The 20538-nt window shown below is 37.5% G+C and overlaps 2 protein-coding genes across 3 annotated transcripts; both read right to left on the reverse strand.

Annotated features, from left to right (window-relative positions):
- Positions 1–401: 401 nt before the first annotated feature.
- Positions 402–17028, reverse strand: tada2a (transcriptional adaptor 2A). Of its 2 annotated transcripts, XM_079611526.1 has the most exons (16): positions 16921–17028; positions 16672–16793; positions 16044–16150; positions 15878–15937; positions 15530–15621; positions 14930–15093; positions 13704–13792; positions 13533–13605; positions 13137–13200; positions 10601–10644; positions 5900–6010; positions 5523–5594; positions 5263–5395; positions 3824–3867; positions 2544–2617; positions 403–2437 (listed from the first exon to the last, which is right to left on the reverse strand). In XM_079611526.1, the coding sequence occupies exons 2-16, from the start codon at positions 16694–16696 to the stop codon at positions 2252–2254; spliced, it is 1338 nt and encodes a 445-aa protein (XP_079467652.1). In that variant the 5' UTR covers positions 16697–16793; positions 16921–17028; the 3' UTR covers positions 403–2251. The 2 variants fall into 2 exon arrangements, with proteins under 2 accessions (XP_079467651.1, XP_079467652.1); XM_079611525.1 differs by having other exon boundaries at positions 402–2437; positions 16672–16953.
- Positions 17029–17523: 495 nt separating this feature from the next.
- On the reverse strand, positions 17524–20188 carry LOC306997934 (uncharacterized protein). The gene is made up of 4 exons (XM_079611542.1): positions 19941–20188; positions 18595–18719; positions 17984–18058; positions 17524–17864 (listed from the first exon to the last, which is right to left on the reverse strand). Exons 1-4 carry the CDS (start codon positions 20091–20093, stop codon positions 17846–17848), a joined length of 372 nt encoding a protein of 123 aa, XP_079467668.1. The 5' UTR covers positions 20094–20188; the 3' UTR covers positions 17524–17845.
- Positions 20189–20538: the final 350 nt, after the last annotated feature.

A 20538-nucleotide genomic window follows, 5' to 3' on the forward strand; every position in this document is an offset into this window, starting at 1 on the left:
GTCCGTTCTTCTTCCAAATTCAAATGAAGATATTTTTTTATGAAATCTTGTTTGTTCTCACACCTCAAGCAAGTACGTTTGAACTTCCATTTACCATGTTTGAGCGCTAGATGTTTGCTGATCAAAGTTTATATGTGAATAAAAGGCTAAATTGCACCATTCATCATATAAAGACATCGTGTCTCTTCATAAGACTTGGATTGTGTCTTTATGAATTTTTTGAACCGTCAAGAGTTTTGAGTGAATAGACTTTCAATGAAGAGACAGAAATTGCTCAGTTCTCATTGAAAATATATATTTTCAAAGATGAATGAATGTTTGCAACCACATGAGGGTGAGTTAGATCAAAATTTTATTTTCATATGGACTACTTTTATGATAAATGTTTTAGTTTTTTTTTTAGTTTGAAAGCTTCAGTCCCCATTCAATAGGTGAATTATTCTGTAAAGGATGGAAATGAACTAAAATGCAGATGACTATGAACTGTGGGTGAAAATTGAGTGCATGAGGAGGCATCAGATCTCATTTAAAGACAGGCCAGTGTGGTTTGATGAAGGAATGAGCATGCAAAACAGCAGATCTACCTCCTACACCAGAATCTGCTGTCTTTCCGCTCTGCTGCCCGTCCTCTCACACGCCAAACGCTTTACGGATCAGGGACATTATAGCATGCATTCCCAGTCTGATGATGCGCTCTTATACGAGGACCGTTTCTGCCTAGAATGCCAAATGAAATGGAAGTCAAACGAAATTTAGATGGAAAAATGTGAATCTAGACACAAAATTCAACAATAGCACGTTGTGACGAGAGTGCCGCCGTCGTACTTTGACAAACACGCCACGCGGAAAGCAGTTCAGATTCAAAAACGATTTAATGCGAGACCTCCATGCTTCGCGAAATGTCACCTACAGGAATGAGGAGGACACAAATAAAAACATCAATTCCAAACCCCACAACTTCCAGCCATCAAACAGGCCTGCATTTCTCCACGGGGCTCTTTCTCATTTGGGCAGGGGCTTATCATCAAAGGTGGGATCTGGAGCATTAATCAGGCTGCCATACTCTTCTGTGATAAGCTTTCTAAAGGCTGGTGTTTGCTGCTTCTGTCATCCGTGTGCTAATGCTAGCGTTAGTCACGGTTCTCGCAGGTCATGCCGTTTCACTAGAGCGAGAGGCGACAGTAATAGATTTCACACTCAACTGGTGTAAAGTTTGCCACTCGAGATTTCAGAGCACTTTTTCCTCAGCCTTCACATTAAAACTAGCCACAAGTTTTACAGAACATATTTGTGTTGAAATATTATAGTAGTTCTAACACAACTGTTGCATAAAAATTGTAATGAATTATGCATAAATAATAACTGAAGTGTAATGAATTAAGTTCTAATATTACAACATACTCTGCATACACAAGAGTCTCACAAAACTTGCCAGGATCATATTTCACCTCAATAATAACAAAAACAAAATAAGATATTACACTTTGCATTAAGAAACTGAAGAGACTTGGATAAAGAAATTTACAATGCATTGTACAATTATTTTCAAGACAATTTCTCCCTATTGATGTAATGTGTAGTGTCATTTTACTTGAACTAGTTTTGTAATTATTATCATTACTACAGTAAAAACAAAGCAGTATCTACAATAAATATTGTCTGTATATTATACAATATAATAATTATATATTATTCTATTTAATTTCACATTATAACATATACATTTTGTCCTCACAAAATATAATGCATATGTCATATTATTAAATTATAGTGTCGGGTATTGAATTGTCATGAAAAAAATCACAATACGTTTAATAGTATAAAAAGTATATACTATTTCTTTGTTCAATTTGGAGTGAAATGTGATCCAGACATGTTCTTCTAAGACTTTGAGATGATCATCAAAAAAAATTCAGACTTCAATAAATGATTGGACAATTTAAAGGCATGTAGATTAAATACTAAATAAAACGTGTTCATGTTACAGCGTGGTGTTATCAGATTCTCCTTGGCACAAACAGCAGCAGTTTTTGTGCACAACTATCAACTTATATAGTCCAGAAACACAACAAAGAAGCACCCAGTCAGTCTTCAACAACAAACAGGTGCAGATGTGTGAGGAATTAATAACTGAACGAACTACATACAACCAGTACTCTTAAAATCTCTCATTGCTCATTCTCAACATGAATGATCTACAATGAGCATGATTCTTCATTTATCAGATGTCCTTGCAGCAGTTCAGTCATCACTAAGCCTTATTGATGTAGCCCTCTTTGATAAGGAAATCGTAGATTTTGCGTGTCTTGTTGACATCTATCTTGATGAGCGATCGGGCCTGCGCCAGCCGTAGACCCCCCTGCCGCCGGCACTCGTTCAGCAGGGCCTGTTTGTACTCCAGATACGCTCCAGGCACCAGACGAACCACCTGACATAACTGAGAGAGATGATGACAGAATCGTTTAGGATCCATTATACCCCATCAATTAGGCAGATGTCTTCAAAATGAGCTTGTGCCAGTAGCAAAATCACGAGTTGCAAACCTCTTTTTCTCTCTCGTTGAGTTTCTCAGTGCCAGGCAGCCCTGTTAGGTTGAGAGGAGGTGCGCTTCTTCTGCCTGTGGATCAGAGCGAGACTATTCAGAGCTGACACTGTTAGCGACAGATGTGTTGCAATCATCCAATAAGAAATAATCAAGTGAAGCAATAAGCCACAAGGGGCTGTGCTGTGCATTACAGCGTTTATAACACGGAGTAAATAAATGTTGTGCTGAATTTAATAATAATAATAATAATAATCAATCTCAACTCTATTATTGGTATTAATAATGGTTCTTATTATTATCAATGTTGAATATACATAGTTTCTATTGCTTAATAATCTTGTTGAAACCATGCTAAATATTTTTTTTTGGATTCTTTGATAAACAGAAGTTCAAAAGAACAGCATTTATTTGGAATATAATGTTATATAAATTAATAATGTTTATGTAAAATTAATGTTTAAATGTTAATTTTTATGTTTAAATCTTACTTACCCCAAACTTTAGAATGGTAGCGTATAACAGTTTCTACAAAAATATTGAGCAGCGCAACAGTTTTCAACATTGACAATAATAAGAAATGTTTCGTGAGCAGCAAATCAGCATATTAGAATTATTTCTGAAGGGTCATGTGACACTAAAGACTGGAGTAATGATGCTGAAAATTCAAAGAAATAAATTACGTATTAAAATATATTATCATAGAAAAAACTAGTAATAATTGTTTACAATATTGCTGTTTTACTGTATTTTTTAATCAAATAATTGCCAGGGAGAGCAGAAGATACTTCTTCCAACAACATAGAAAATTCTTTAACTTTTAATGTTAAATTTTAACATTAAATATCTAAACTTTTGACTGGTGGTCTATAGCAATATTAAATACATTACATATATCATTTAATAAATTAATTTAAAATAAACTAATGTCTGCTTAATCAGAAATATGCTTTGATTTCTCAACTTATTTATCAGAATCAGCCAACGTTGTATGCAGTCAGAGTGTGATCAGATTCATATGCATTTAAATATGTCCTAGTTGTGCAGTCAAGTGACAAAAGGAGACAAAATGTGAAAGTATGAGAGAGAGAAATACAAAGAGATGTGAGTGGCTTCCTTTTTGTTGAGCGCATTTACAGCAGTGCATCTCAGAGAAAAGATTAATGTGTTTGAGCCTGCGGCTTCACGGCTGAAGAGGACATCGCAAAGATTGCAACAAGAGACCTGAGTGGAAGAGAGGAGACATAGCGTGAAAAATGGAGGAAATAGGCAGCACTGTACCTGAGGTAGTGATAGTGGTGACCACAGGAGTGATTCCAGCGTCGCTGTGAGAGAGAAACACAGTCAAAGTAAAACATCCTCACACAAATGCTTTTGAAACATCTCTGAAAGACGGGCTGGGGCTCTTGGGGTTCTCAGCTAAATAAAATATAAATAGAGAGCCTGATTCATCATTCACTTTTACTTTGTCTACTTTTGCTGAATATCTACATCAAATTTTGTGAAGCTACCGCTGGAGCTACAAAAACACAAACAAACTGACAGCCAAAGCTGTTTGAATGAGAATACACTGTGGACTAGTAGGCAGGTAGAGACATGAATCACATGTGTGATACCAATAAAACAGCAGAAGAAAGAACACTAGAAATAAACAGCAGAGCCCTCATGGCAGCAATAAAGTAGTAGAACTGAGTATGAGTTATCGTGTCATGCTGGAATGACAGTTATTATACAAATAACAAAAACTGTTTTTATATATATATTTTGATATGTCTCACAATACTGTTGAAAAGTTTGGGGTTAGTAAGGTTTTTTGTTTGTTTGACAGAAATGTATACTTTTATTCAGAAATTATGAATTAAACTGATCACAAGTGACAGTGAAACATTTATAATGTCGAAAAAGAACATTTCTATTTCAATTAAATACTGTTGTTTTGAACATTCTGTATCAACAATATTGAGCAGCACAACTGTTTTTAACATTGATAATAATCAGAAATGTTTCTTGAGCAGTAAATCACCACATTAGAATGATTTATAAAGGATCATGTGACTCTGAAGACTGGAGTAATGATGCTGTAAATGATGATGCTATGTGTTCATTCAAAGTTGCGAATTGAACTAGTGTGCAAAATATTGCATAAAACATTTGTGAATAAAGGAGCTTCAATCTCGTGTTTAAGTGACCAAAATCGTCACTTCCAGGAAAATTGGCGCAGAATATCTGCAATAAAAATGCAAGTAGCTGCAATCAAGAAAGCCACTGTGGCTTTTTCCCCCTCTATCATAAAATACTTAGAGCGCGTAGATGAAACACAATAAAAGCTGTCATGTTATCTTGCGTTCAGATGATGGTGTTTGTGAACTCAATTGGTAAGACGCTTCTAGGAGGGAACTAAACCAAATCATGGCTCAGGCATTTCAGAATGATCATTTGAGATGATGTGCATGAAATTGGTCAGCTGGTTAGTCCAGTTATCCAGTTAAACATAGGCAGATGGAATACATTAAAATGTATAACTGCCGCCCAGATTGATAATAAGAGAAAAAAAGACAAGTACTTTGGTATAAAATAGTAGACAGGACAAAAACAGACAGGACAACATTCTGATGTAATTTTTTTTGGATTGGTAGCAGAATAGTTTTTTTTAATTATTTAGTTACTTTTAATGTATTATTTCTTGAGTGAGTAAGGTGGCAGTAAGGAAGTGATCTTACATGGCAGCCTGTTTGTGCAGCCACTGTTGGCAAGCACGGGCATCGTGAATGTACTGCAGGACGTCACACAGCACGTTCCTCTTCCTGCGCTCGTCCTCTCGAGTGCGCTTCACTCTCTCATACACCTTAGCACCTACAGTCCAGATGACACGGGTCAGATCAGATTGCAAATCTGACTAGCTAATATGGATAATCCTTTTTATGGTAAAATACTCTGCTAAATCATTGCTGTGTTGCTTTTGAATGAACTTCCATCTTACCACAGAAGGACTGAATTCCCTCTCTCCTGTACTCCTGCAGTCTGTGGATCTCCCTCCTCAGCTCAAACTCCACTGTCAACGAGAGAGAGAGAGAGAGAGAGACAGAGAGAGAGAGAGAGAGAGAGAGAGAGAGAGAGAGAGAGAGAGAGAGAGAGAGAGAGAGAGATCAGATACTGGGGCGGACAGACTGAACTCATGAATGACATGGGGGCTTGTTCATCTAACCCCAACTGTCCTGCACATGCTCATTAAACCACAAAACACAGGGCTAGACTGATCCTAGGTCAGCTGAGGAAGAAAACTAAAGTCTAGTAAGTATAGACCAAACTGATGACATCCTATACATCAAGTGCGCAAAAAGAGGATTAAATACTCACAGGCGTGACTCTCGATGAACTTGTCGTGCTCTATGGGTCCCACCACACGTGCAAAGCGCCTCATGACATCATAAAGGTCCTGCACTTCCTTGGGATAGCGCCTCTCCAGAACTGACAAAATAAGAGATGCAGTTTGTATTTATGAGTTAGGAAGTCTTAAAGGACAAGTTCGGTATTTTACACTTAAAGCCCTGTTTACAGATCGTATCTGATGAAATAGAACGGTTAAGATTAAAAGTTGGACACATGCTGCTGTCCCAAAAATTTGAGGTTTAATTCGCTTTTGTGGACCTATTTTGTCAAACGCGTCACACCCGTGATTCTTCCGTTGAGAGCTTGAACAATAGACACTCCAGCCCAGTTGGTGGCGATAATGCACCTTTGCCAATTGCAAGCAAACCGCTGGCATTTCATTGAATACACAGAAGAAGCAGAAGAAGAAGCGGCGGAGTAATATCCAAGGGGGTAATCCATCCGCCGGAAACTGAAGCCTCCGCGGGCGCCGCCATTGTAGCAGAACTTCACCCGCTGTTAGCATTCCATTGACTCCCATTCATTTTTGCGTCACTTTGACAGCGAATAACTTTACATCTGAGGCGTCCAAAGACTCCATTTGTCCATTATTTATTTCTAAAGAAACTCGACAATGTATAAAAGGCTCCATTACCTTGTACCTTACGTTATGGCCCCGTAGAAGCCGTTTTTGTAAAAATAGGCTAACGATTGCGTCATAACTCCCGCGACTCTCTGTCGCACTGTAGAGAAATTACCGTATAGACCGGCGGAGAAGCTCGCAGGCAATCGGGGGGACGTGGAGCCATTAAGTCCGATAAAGTCAAGGGAGAAGCCCACAGAGAGTGATAAAGTTGATCCTACTGCTAGCTCATGGACAGCTAATGCTCACGCTCTCCGTCTCTGCGAGATTCGGAAGGGAATGATTCAGATTTCTCTCCGCACAGCTACTAGAAGACTGACAGCTGTCAGACACGTTGCTCACGTGTTCAAGCTCAGTTTGAGCCTGCGCAGTTCGCCTGGCGATCAGGAAGTGAGTGCTTCAAATGGGCTTCACTTTTCTCCGTTGAAGTCTATGGGGTCGCTGTGTCCATCTTATATACTGTCTATGGTAATATCGTACCTCACACAGCACATTCAATACAAGTCAATGGAGTTGGACAAAAACTACGATAAAACCTGTTGGAATGCATCTTTTTCAGCTATTTTTTTTGGGACCGTATCAGTGAACACCCCTGACCACTCGGTGAGTTTCACGTCTTTGTAAACGAAAGTTTAATGTGTTTTTAGGAAGGAATCTTCCAGTGGCCATAGACAACCATTGTGGAGGTGGGGGGGGAAACCGAAATAAACCTAAAATTCTCGGGACAGGAGCATGTGTCCAAACTTTAATCTTAACAGTTCTATTTCATCAGATACGATCTGTAAACAGGGCTTTAAGTGTAAAATACCGAACTTGTCCTTTAATCAGAAAGTCTATTACGTTCAAATGTTGGAGCAAGATGGCAATGAACCTTTTCTGCATAAAATTCAACAAGACCTACAAAATGATGTATGAAGAATGCGTATTGGGTCAGGTGTGTTTTTGCTTATGTTTTTATTCAATTTATGAAGGTGCTGTAAATGGAATCGCTATATATTGTGTTACAATGTACAATACTATATATAGTACTTTGTACATGCGACTTAGATAGATTTATTGTTAATGGAAAATAAAATCACTAATTATAAAAAATGTACCATCAATACAGACACTGCATCCATTGTGTCCAATATGTTTTCTCACTGATATGCCACCAACTCGAAAACATAAGGTTTAAAGAAAATCCAGGTTTACCCACTCGTTATTAGGACTTTGTGGTTTTGGAACAGAGCAAATCTGCTACATCAGAAAAACTGCGTTTGATTGGCTTTCTTCGAGAAGCAAATGCCAACAGCGATGTATCAAGAGTCCAGCTGTGCCACGCGGCCCTGTGAAAGTCTCCCTGATGGTTCTTCACCCACCACTGAAGCTCAGCTCCCTTGAAAGGGGTTGAGTAAGCAGCACTATCAGCGATCAATCCTGCTGCTACTGAGCGAGAGCGAGAGAAACAGAAAGCTGCTATGTGGGTGAGCGTGAGGTGTGATATTCTGCCTCCACTATGGTGTGATGTTACCAAGAAACAAGCGCATACACGTCTGCCTGTCACTTATATATATACTGTATACATATATATATATATATACACATAAACACACGTATATACATCACTAAAGATGTATCAGACTACAATATCAGTGCCCTCCATGCAGCAGTGGCTGATGGGATACGAGACTGGCTGGTGTGCGCACAGCCAGGTCAAGCTGTCTTGCTCTCTTGAATTGGGGATAAACCAACACCGCTGCGAGCCATCAGGTCTTGGCCACTGCTTCCATTATCACTCGTAACACACACACACTTTCTTGCAGTCTCCATGACAACAAGGCTGCAGTTCCACGGTAGCTATCGCCTCGCTTTTGTCTTGAGAGTGCATGGAGACGAGGAGGGCGGCTGGGAGACGATAGATAAATAAAAACGACTTAAAGCTCTGCTTGCATCACGAATACTCAATACGACTCAGGAAAACACGCAAACCCGATTGGATTTCCCAGTTTGTTTCGCTGCGTGAAGAGGAAATAATTGGATAAGAGTATTCCTATCGAAACCAGCTGGCCAACCGTAATGTCCAGTGGGAAATAGTCAGGGATGGGCTTCTATTTACTGAGAGAAGCCACACAGTGCGCAGAGGGCCTGGATCAATAAAGACTCGAAAGATGCAATCTCCTTTGTCATTACATTCGAAATGTTCATTTCATGCCAAACTATTCATAGGGGAGCAATCACAGCTGGCAAAAACAGCTCTGGGATCAGTGTTGATCTGGGATCGCAGTATTTCGGGCATTCATTGTAAACATTTTACACAGATGGCTCATGTTATTGGGGGTCAGGGAGAGTTATCTTGTGGCAGATACTTCTGAACATTGCCTCACATACTGATCATATAAATGAAGTACAAGAGATGGCAAGAGCGTTTGGTTAAAGGGGTCATGACATGTTTTTTTTTATTTTATTATTATGTTCCCTTAGGTGCAATTATAGTATTACTATAGTTTTTTTTACCAAAAACTTTTAAAATGTAGTGATTTATGACCTTTTCCCACCCTGTTTCTCATCCTCTGATTCAAACAGTCTGTTTTGGGGGTGTTTCCCCTTTAAGAGTTCAGTGTTAACGCCCACTGTTATGATTGGCTAACGTCAGTGCCTATGCATCAATATTAACGCCCCCAGCCAGAAAGTTTGCGGATTCGGCGCAACTGTTTAATAGCGGGTGATGCATGCGAAGCGATGGCTCTGGCAATGATAAAACCTTATTATGTTTGAGCCAGAATCAGAGGAAAATGAACCATCACCACAACAACGAAGACTGGATCAGCCCGTGTCCACATGGAAAGTGAAACTATTTTGAATTAATAAAAAAAAATTAACCCGAGACACTTGAAAACGGATTATTGTTGCATAATTATCCAATAGCTTCATTTGCTAACAGTTTAACATTATTTAACTGATTCCAATGAAATGATAGGGTGTACCACGGACAAAAATGCATGCACAGACAGGCCATCTTAGAAGATGCAGCATTGATAAAGGCAACATTTTTAATTTTCTATCACATGTAGGCCTACTAGAAAGGCGACATATTTTCAAGATTCTCTTATACAAATGTGTTTATATTAGCCATGGTAAAAAGTAAGTTTGCGTCGTCGTTATTGAGCCCATAGTCGGCACGGACTTATCTTTGAGCAACCGTTTTCTGGCAAAGCCAAGCATCATATTGGGATTTTTTCCTCAAAACAGTCATCCTTAAATGTATAGAACACTGCCGTGACTGGGACGTCCGCAAAAAATAAAGTGCATCCATTTTTCCCTGACGACTGGATCTTTCAGCGTATTTAAAAAGTAGTTTAAAGTTTTAAATACATTACTTACAGTTTGCGTCGTCGTTGTTGAGCCCAGAATAGACGGCACGGACTTATCTTTGAGCAACAGTTTTCTGGCAAAGCTCAAAACAGTCATCCTTAAAATGTATAGAACAAACGCTTAAACTAACACTGCCGTGACTGAGACGTCCGCAAAAAATAACAAAAAATAAAGTGCATCCATTTTTCCCTGACGACTGGATCTTTCGCAGCGTATTCAAAGATGTTGTTTGTCCCATAGACAGTATATAAACGGTTTGTCCACAGCCAGGAACAGCACATCTGCGGCATCGTAATTTCCCTGTACACAGACCCACTCGCTGTCCGTCCACTGAACACTTGTGAGGCGCGCGGCGCGCGGGCGCGACAACGATATACGAAGTGAGCGTAGTTGTCTTGCGCTTTAAGCGTAACTGTCTTGTGCTGGAGGCGGTCATTATGCAAACGCTGGTACGTCACTTCGTACCGTGACGTCACTTCTTACCATGGATCCAGAACGAGCTGTATTTAGAGCTTGATTAAATAAATGATTCGTTTATAATGGGGAGGACGTCTTAAGCTATGAAACTTGCAGGACGTTTTAATGGTACAAAGACCTCTTATATACCAAAAGATCAAGGCAAATTTGGTTTCTCATGTCATGACCCCTTTAATATGATGCACAACAGCATGAATTTAAAAAAGAAGTCTTACTCTGAAACTTGCGTAGGTTGATTAGGCCATGGTCTCGAATGATCCTAAAAGACAACAATTTAAACATTACTAACTCTAAGTATATATATATGTATATGTGTGTGTGTGTGCGTAAATTATATATATATATATATATATATATATATATATATATATATATATATATATATATACATACATACATATGTAATCGAAATCATTCAACCCACATTGCGAATCAGGTTTATGGCAAATTTTAGACTTTCAGCTGTTTGCAGTGAACAAATCAAACAAAAGTAATTGAAATAGCTCAACACAACAAATGTTTCCAGTAGTTTCCTCAAATTCAACTGAAAATGCAACTTTTAATCACTTCTGCAGTCTCAAAATTATTCGACTCTCTGAATAGAATCCCTCTCAAAAACACAAATCTGCAAAACAGGTGTTCTCCCAAGCACACCTGACGCAACTAATCAAGGGCTTCATTAGTTGCACCAGGTGTGCTTGAGCTAGAACACATGACGTACACCACTACTGACCCAAAAGCACAAGAAAAGTGGGCTGACTCGTATCCAATTTGCTCAAAATCATATAAATAAGCCACATAAGTTTTTGGGATTCTGTTCTGTGGAGAGAAGGAACAAAACTGGAACTTTTTCGGCCCTATGGATCAGAGGTATGACTGGAGGAAGTAGAATGAAGCATATGCTGAAAAGAACACTGTCTACAGTTGAGTATGGTGGTGCTCTGGGGCTGTGTTGCATCCTCTGGTAGGCTACTGGGAACCTGCAGCGTGTGGAAGGCAAGATGGATTTATTGAAGTATCAGGAAATCCTGAGAGAAAAAGTCATGCCGTAAATGAGGAAGCTGAAGCTTGGGTGTCATTGGACCTTCCAACAGGACAATCCTCAAATTCCACCAAGGCTTGGTTGCAGAAGAAGTCCTGGAAGAGTCTACAGTGGCCATCACATTCACCTGACTTGAACCCCATAGGAAATCTCTGTTGGGATTTGAATGCGGTTGTAGCACGCAAACCCAAGAATATTACTGAGCCGGAGGCCATGAGGAATAGGCTAAGCTTCCTCAGAAACGCTGTCAGAAGCCGCTGTCTGGTTATACATCTCGTTTGCAGGTCATAACAGCAAAAGGGTGTTCTAAAGTACTAAAAATGTTTGCCATGAAGGGGTTGAATAACTTAGAAACTGCATTAAAAGTAGCAGTTTTCAGTTGAATTTAGGGAAACCACTTGAAACATTTGTTGTGTTGATCTATTTCAATTACTTTTGTTTGATTTGTTCATTGCAAAAAACTGGAAGTCTGTACATTTTGCCAATAAGCCTGATTTGCAATGGGGGTTGAATAATTTCGATTACAACTGTATATGATTATGAAAATTCTGCTTTGCCATCACACAAATAAATAATATAGTACCATACAAAATTTTAAGAATTTCACAATATTACTATAGTTTTGATCAAATATATGCAGCCTTGGTGAGTAGAAGAGACTTGACATAAAAAATGGCAATATACCAACCCCAATATACATTATAATTATTTTTTTCAGTAATTAATCATAGATGTTAACATCATAATAAAAAATATATTTTATTAGACCTATTCCTACTTGTAAAAGATGATGTAGGAGACATATTTCATGCTGTAGTTTTTGGCACCTTTGTATATTACTTAGTGGTAGAATTGTTTATTGTTATTAAATTAATTAATGCAATGTTGGTGTTGCCTTCCTTTTATTAAAGTAACACGCCACTTTAGGCTGTGCATTAGTGACTTTACCATCATTAGGGAGCTTCACATTGTGCCTAAAACACTTCTAAATACATTCCATGTTATTGATTAAAGTGTCATGTACAGTATATTGTTCTCGGCATTTACAGACATAAAGAACTAATTGCATTGGGAAGGCAATCAAATTTACTTAACCATGGTAAAATCACTGTAATGCACAGCCTTGGTTTGCCGCTTTATTGAACCCCGCTTGGCATTCTCAGCTTAGGGCTATGTTTTATTAAAAGCATCTCATTCGTGGTGCGTGTCTGGTGTGGTGGTCTCAGATGTTGTGTGGAAGCGGCGGGTCACTGGTCTGTTTGCCGCTCTGCAGGAGATCTCAGACGACAGCTGCGGCTCCAGTTCAGTACACGACTGAGGTCAAGCTCGCCTCGCAGTCGCACACATACCACAAGCCGGGCTCATTAATGCTGATTTACACACCGTTACTGTTACCACTAGAGCTGTTTGTGTTGTGCTAAGAATCAGGATAGCTGATCAGTTGCTATGGATTAGGTTTCATAATAACACACCAGATAAATTCCAGGAATGCATTTCAGTGAATTGTATGTGCATGTGATAATTTGATTCAATTCTTCAATTTGTAACAGTATAGCATATATTTTTGTTTATAAATATTCTGTTTATTGAAAAACATATGTTTAAATGGAAATATAAAGAATGCTTGATTTTTTTATATAATGTAATAGTCTAATGTGGCCCTCTAGTGGTTTTTTTATGGCAGTACAACGTGTGTTTTTCCTACTTACTTTTTTCTCCTCTGTCTCTCTTTCAGTCTGGAGTGATAAATATCCACTACTGCAACCTTGAGTGCTTTGAAAAACACAAACATGGTAAAAAGAAATTAACAAGAACTCAGCTTTAACTACACTGTGATTTCATTAACATTGCAAAAAGATAAACTAATTAATCCATGCAAATTCTGTCTTGATATATATATTACTATAGCATTTTTGCGCAATCTTGCTGACCCCGAACTTGAATGCTAGTATGTATGTGTATAGATAGAGATAGATAGATATAATAGATAGATAGATAGATAGATAGATCGTCGCTAAGGAGTGTATAGCGCATCACTGTGAGAACCACATTTCATTTCAGTAAAATGAGAGAATTGATTCATATTTTTGTATTGTTGCACTTACTATGAAGAATATCAGAGTCATCATCAACAAAGTCAATATCTTTCAAATCCCATTCAGCATAATTATCAAACTCCTAATTTTAGAGACAAAGAGAAAAGAGTGAGGCTGCTTTTAATAATGTATGAATGAATTTGTTCTCAACAGACAGCACATTAACTGTAGATCACTCACCTCCATGAAGTCAGCTCGCGCCGGCATGTATCCAGCCATATCTCTAGACAGCTGAGAGTCGAATGAAGGCCTTGGAGGATCATCAGTGGCTGAAAGAGACAAGACGAAACCCTTACCTAAAAATATATTTTATATATTATAAATAAACATCATCGCCACAATTTGAACATTGCAGAATGTTGTGTGTGTGTTTGTTTGCCATCTTATAAACCAAATGAAACAGACAAGCACATCTAGAATTTATGCTGTTCATCTGCCAGGCCAAAGTCTGATAAACAAGTGATAAATCAATGCCTGCATGGGCTGTTGAGCTCTGAGACTTTTCACCTGCACACAGTGTTTTATTAAGTGTATTAAAAGAAGATCAGGGTGACATTAAAGAGTAAATATTACATTCAAAATCTCCATAAAAAGTCAGTATCGATGTATTTTGTGGAAGAACATTGTTTTGGTTGTGCTTCGGCTCTGTGTGACTGTGCGCCTGCGGATAAATATGGTTCTTAATAAACTTTAAAAAGTGAAAGATATTAACCTACTGCTCATAAAACATTCACTACTAGGCTTAAGAAATAAAACCAGTTTAGATGGAAAGGATCACTAGCTGAAGACGTTACTGTAGCTTTACCCATTAATAGACACTGTACTTCCTTGAAAATAAATTCCAGCACAGCGTTACAACAACCATAAAGAAGTGAGCCTTCACAATAGATAATGCTTTACACTGAACTCTAGAAGAGAGCTACATATGGCAATTTATCTGTTCAATAAAATAATGTTGAGTAAAAAACAACAACCCACCATCTCTACATTGCTTATGCGTTTGTTTAAAACGGGTGATTCCCCAAAGGTTCAAGATTTAGTGTCTCCATCTCAACCGTTCTCGCTCGTTGTGACAACATACCTATGCGACTACCACACCATACACGGGTTAAAGTAGCCAGAGCAACTCTTCTCTATTTACAGATATGACGAGAGACATGTACACAATTTCCCACGAAAACCAGCATAAAATGTAAACACGTATAATAGGCTTACCATAGTGAATCAGGGTAAAGACAAAAACACGCTTTAGAATAAGGACTGATGATGTATTGACACTATCGATAATTGTACATAGTGTACCTTTAATTAAATTTTACTGGACTGATTAGACTTTTAGTTTGTTTATACCTTGTGTGTGTGCATATTTTAACACAACAGTAACTTTGTTTCTGGTGCTCACTTACGCTTAAAAGGAATGGCAGTGTCTGCTGACCGGGACAGATGATCTTCCATCTGTCTGAGATTGAGCAGAGTGGAGGCGAACAGAGGATTGTTGATGAAGTTCTTCATGTAGTGGCCTTCACACTCCTCTTTGGTCTTGGTGCGCATCTGGTAAGCCACATCCTGCCTGAAGAAACACCCAGAGAGGTCATTGGTAGGCATGGGTATTGACACGCATTCAAATTTTGATTCACAAGCTTGCAATTCAATATTGGTTCAATGCCGATTCATCTGAATATATCAGATACAGTACATACATTTTTTCTCAAGGAAAAACAATCTCTCTCAACAAAAGCTGTAAACTATATAGGGAACCTTGTCTGTTGGTAGGCTACGTTATTATAATATTAAAGGTTAACCACAAATTTGTATACAAACATTTAAATTGCACAGTTTAAATTGCACTTTTTATAAGAATGATTTAATAACTCTTTAATGGCATATTCAAACATACATTAAATACTGAAGAACAGTTTAAGCAAAAAAACAACACTGATCAACAACATTAATACCTAAATGCGCCCTAGTAGAGTTGGAGATATAAGAAAAATAACTAGACTGACCAGTTGCCAAAACCACAGTCCATGACGGCCTCTAAAAGAGCCATCTCCTCCTGCGCGGTCCAGCCAGGGTCTAACACAGGAAAATCGGAGGTCTAGAAGAAAGCAGATCACAGTAAAGATGTCATTTATGAACACAAGAGTGTACAGGATACTAGTTATGGGGGCCGGAATGTTCCATTTAAAACTTGAATTAAACAATTTGATCAACAACAAAAAAAAGATTAGTACATATACAGTTTAACCAACATTAAAAAAACAACTAATAATTTCTATCTTAAATCTAAATGTTTATTTACATATGAACATTTTATATTACATGTAATAAGTTTAATCCAAACTGCTCTTTACCATGATTTCATACTTGTGGTCACTCTGGTGCTTTTTATACTCATATCCTCTTGTAAAGCACTGCAACAGAAAGATCAAATCATATAGTACACAATGAAGTAACAGTGTGTGCAGTATGTGAGGTATTCAGTCAGACGGTAGTGGGACTCTCGATCCAGTGACCCACCTGCAGACACAGGAGGAAAGGTGACGGTCCACATTCAGCACACTTAATGTACGGCTCCACTAGATATGATGAACATCCACGACAGGGAGGCTTATCGAAAGGATCATCTGCATGATTCACAGAATGAAGTCATCAACAACATGTGTATGTATATATATATATATATATATGTATATATATATATATATATATATATATATATATATATATGAGAATTGTGTGGAATTTAATTTTACTTTAATTTTATTTTCAAATATAATTTTCATTTTAATGCACTAACGTTTTTTTTTATGTGTTACAACTTATCTTGCAAATACTGGGGTGTCACCATGGCACAGTGATGGTGTCAGATGCCATGGTACATTAATATAAACCTTGGTGGTGGTGGATGATTACTAACTATATTCATAAAACATGGTATTTACATACTCCAAGGTATTTCAAACAGCATGGTAAAAAAAACACGGTATTGTCCAGTGCCAACAACAATGGTAGTAACGTTAACGTTACCTCAGTCATTTTTAATAGCGAACGAACTGTTTCTTTTTCGTAAAAATGTAGGTAACGTTAGTTATTACGTTATATTCCCTCGATAAGAAGATTTGCTAAACAAGGTAACGTTACTTACTTCCAAAAGACGTCAGACGATCCATGCTGCAGATGATGTCTGATCAGGAAAAATGTACAACCTTCCTCTTCTTTGATGTCGTTTTTAACGCAGTTGTTGAGAGATGTTTATGTTTTTTTTTCCTGTTGATGAATAGGTTAACGTACAACTCAACGGTTACAGGGATTAAGCATACCTTTTTTTTAAAGGAATGAGTGAAAACAAAATGTATTCTGTATTTAACACAATATTGAGAATGTAAACACACACTTCTGTCGTTCTATGCAGTTCAATGAACATCCCATGAGGAGGGGAAATTACTTTTGGCAACAGCGCCCCCAGCGGCACCTGCGTGATGACAGACTGCGCGCACGTGGCACTTGTTTAGATGAGTCAAAAGGCCTTCTAGTCAGTCTGTCAGCGTAATTCTTTTTTTCATGTTACTGATGCTTTTTATCCCAAAAACATATGGTAGCTTACTTACAATCCCCTTCAAGTGTGTAGCTACTAATTAAACTTATACTTTGAACTTGCAGGGTGTAAAACCTATATTTTGCACTAGTACAAATACCATCCCAGATATTTTAGCTTCATCACTATCCCATCAGAAGACAGTCGTAAGGCCTACGTCGTTGCGGATGACGACGTATGATATGATCCAAGCTGTATGTCAGTCTGTTATTTATGTATGCTTAGGCCTACACTTTTAATGTTTTCGAACTTTACCTTCTTAAATTATTTGATTTTAGTCATGTATGACCGATTCCTGAGGGAATATATTCAGTCTCATTTAGTTTCTTTGTGTTCAGCAGAACAAAGAAATGTATACAGGTTTGGAACAACTTGGGGGTGAGTAAATGAAGACATAATTTTAATTTCATGAAATTTAATTTCAACATTATACTGTCAATAATGTAAGCCACTGGGAGACCACAGGTGGTTGTAAATCACTGCATTGCATTATTAGAAAGACAGTTCACAGAGTATTTTTTTTATATAGTTTTTATTTTCAGGAGTTGACTGGAACCAGTGCTCTTGCGTACCGCCACTTCTCGCATGTTGCCTGTACTGAAAACAGCACAGGGAATCTTTCGTACGTGCATTTCTAATGAAATGACTTTTTATTTCCCCCCTTCAGTCGTACGTTCTTCTCCACCTTGAAAGAGGGACCATGTGAACTATAGTTGAATGTGAGTCATTGGAAGAAACTCGAGCTGAAATGGAACAGATAAGGTGCTTTTTATTACAAGTGTTTACAAATATATAGTGAACAGACATGCACTTGAAATGACTTGGACATTTCTAAGAGCTAAAGTCATTAAAGAAAACAAACCGATAAATAAATGAGAATCTTATCATCATTCCGATTCTCTGCATTAAGACTTCAGCACGGGACTGATTTCCACACCTGTTGAAAACACAAAAAAATTAAGTTCATTCATAGTCCATTCTTTGGAAAACAGAAAGGATCAGAAAGCAAATATTTTGCAATTAGCATATATTGCACACTGTAACATCTGCTTTTTAGCCTTGGTATCCCCCCTAAAGCCTTTAAACACTTGAGCACTGTTTGTAATACATGATGATACTATGGTGGTTTGTAGAATAGCCTGCATCAGATAAATCTATAAAGGCTCATTTTACACAATGGATGATAACTATAACAATAACAATAAAGATATAGTTCTAATATTTTTTTATAAATATAAAAGAATAGAGTCCACACCACAACTAAAACGGCACAGAAACGATATTGTTGGAATCACTTTTTCTGAAAGTTTTTTTTTTTTCAACTGATAAACAATAAAAACATTGACAGTAATAAACACTAAACAGAATGTTATTATCCACTGGTGTGGATGCTAATATAGTTATCTTTATAGCTAACACTATTGGAGTAAACAGGTCTTAAGGCATCTTTTCAATGAATTTTGAAAGGCTTACCTGGCTATGTACTGATTGTACCCAGTCATAACTGGGATGCAGCTTGAGGCCAAGGGAAATGTTTCATCTCCTATCACCACCACCCCACCATAGCCATTTGGATTATCCTTGCACTGAACTGAAACCTTTAATGAAGCACAAACATACAAAGCCCTTCAATTTACAGCAGCCTATGGAATTAGGTTGGTTTTCAGTACTAACGGACAATAAATAATAGATAATGTATACATAACACAAAGACACATTTCAGAACTTTTTGAAGCAGAAAGTAAGACTTTATAAAGTTAAAAAAAACGATGATTAAAAGTATATATTTAAAAATGAATTACTCTATGATTTCCAAAACTTGTGTTGCTCTTAATATTTGAGGCCCTATTATTACAGACGACAATTTTTGCGCGTGCAATGTTAGTGACATCATCCAAGACATCATAGCCAAAATAATAAATAAACTAAGCAATTTCAATAGGGAATCAGACCATCTGTGCTCGGGCCCTAAAGAAAAGATAATTTAAAAAATAAAATAAAATAGGTGCCTTACAAAATATAAACGTCATTTGAAGGTCACGGCATCTAAAATGCTATAATGCTAAAGCTACAATGTTTGCAACTATGTTTGTTGTGATGCTTCAGAAGGAATGAACCAAATGGAGTAGTTGTCATAAATGTTTGATGATTAGTTTTGACAATAATTTTTCTATTGCTTTATTTACTATAAAATAATAAAATAAATTAATATTAAATTAAATATGTTAGTACCTCTTACGTCTTGACTATAACAAATAAAATGGCTTCATAACAATAGTTATCATCACTTTTAACATTACCCAGAGACTTAAAACCTTGCAGTTAACTCGGCAGAGACCATGCGTATTGACAGTCAAGGTCATGTATACGCCACACTGAAGACATCTAACGCTAAAATACCGGTCATTTCCTACACGTTTAAGAACAGATTTGCAATAGGCCTTCCTCCTCCAATTCACACCATCTGTGCTCGGGCCCTAAAGAAAAGATTTAGGGCCAGATTTGCAATAGGCCTTCCTCCTCCAATTTTGAAAAAACAAACAAATTTGTAAGCTTACATGGTTGTATTCAAATTTTACCTTTTCATTGCGGTTATTTGGAGACGCCATTTTTCTGTGTTACTATCCTTAGAAGTATTTGCGTGATGCGTCATTACGTTGTGTGTGACGTCAAGTCGTGATTTAACTTTCACTTGTGATTCCCTCATCAACATTATATTATATACATTGTTTTACAATACAAATTAAATCACTGTTATCTTCTCATATTCTAATGACACTAAATGAATAAGAAGTATTTGCCGTTGCGTTTTCTCCTACCTTCTGCGACAAGTGGCATAACGGGAAGTTCTCATAGCTGGATCTGGACAGCTTTCCATTTCCGAAACGAATACTCAACGGAATTTGTTTTTCTCTTGTAACTTTTCTGAAAAGTTCACTCACTTCTATTAAGTTCACTTCATTTACGTCCATTCGGGACTGATATTCGCTTCATGCCGGTCTCTTCCTCCGCTTCTCCTTATGCTGTGGAATAGAACACATCCTTTCCAACAAACAGGAAAAGAAAACCTCCCTATTTCACCCATCCCTTCCTGTCTAACCAAACCACAGTGAAGTAAACAGAATAAACACTTTTGCTTGAAATATGCCCTGTACTCTTAATAAATAATAATGGCATTCCAGTGAACAGTAGATGGCTTCATCTGAGAATGATAGGCTGGGTCATTTACATTTTCGATTTCTGTTCCTCTGTCAAAACCAGTTTGTTGCTTATTTGCATTTATTGTTTTGACTGACAAATAAAGTGATGCATTCCTGCTGACTTGTTATGATCAGTTATATAAGTAAACAAACTGTGCAGATATTTTCCGGTAAGAGTTCAATTAAATTGACAGTAGACCCATGTTGCGGAGTTATT

The sequence above is a fragment of the Phoxinus phoxinus genome, assembly GCF_949152265.1.
Source record: "Phoxinus phoxinus genome assembly, chromosome: 4".
NCBI lineage: Eukaryota > Metazoa > Chordata > Actinopteri > Cypriniformes > Leuciscidae > Phoxinus > Phoxinus phoxinus.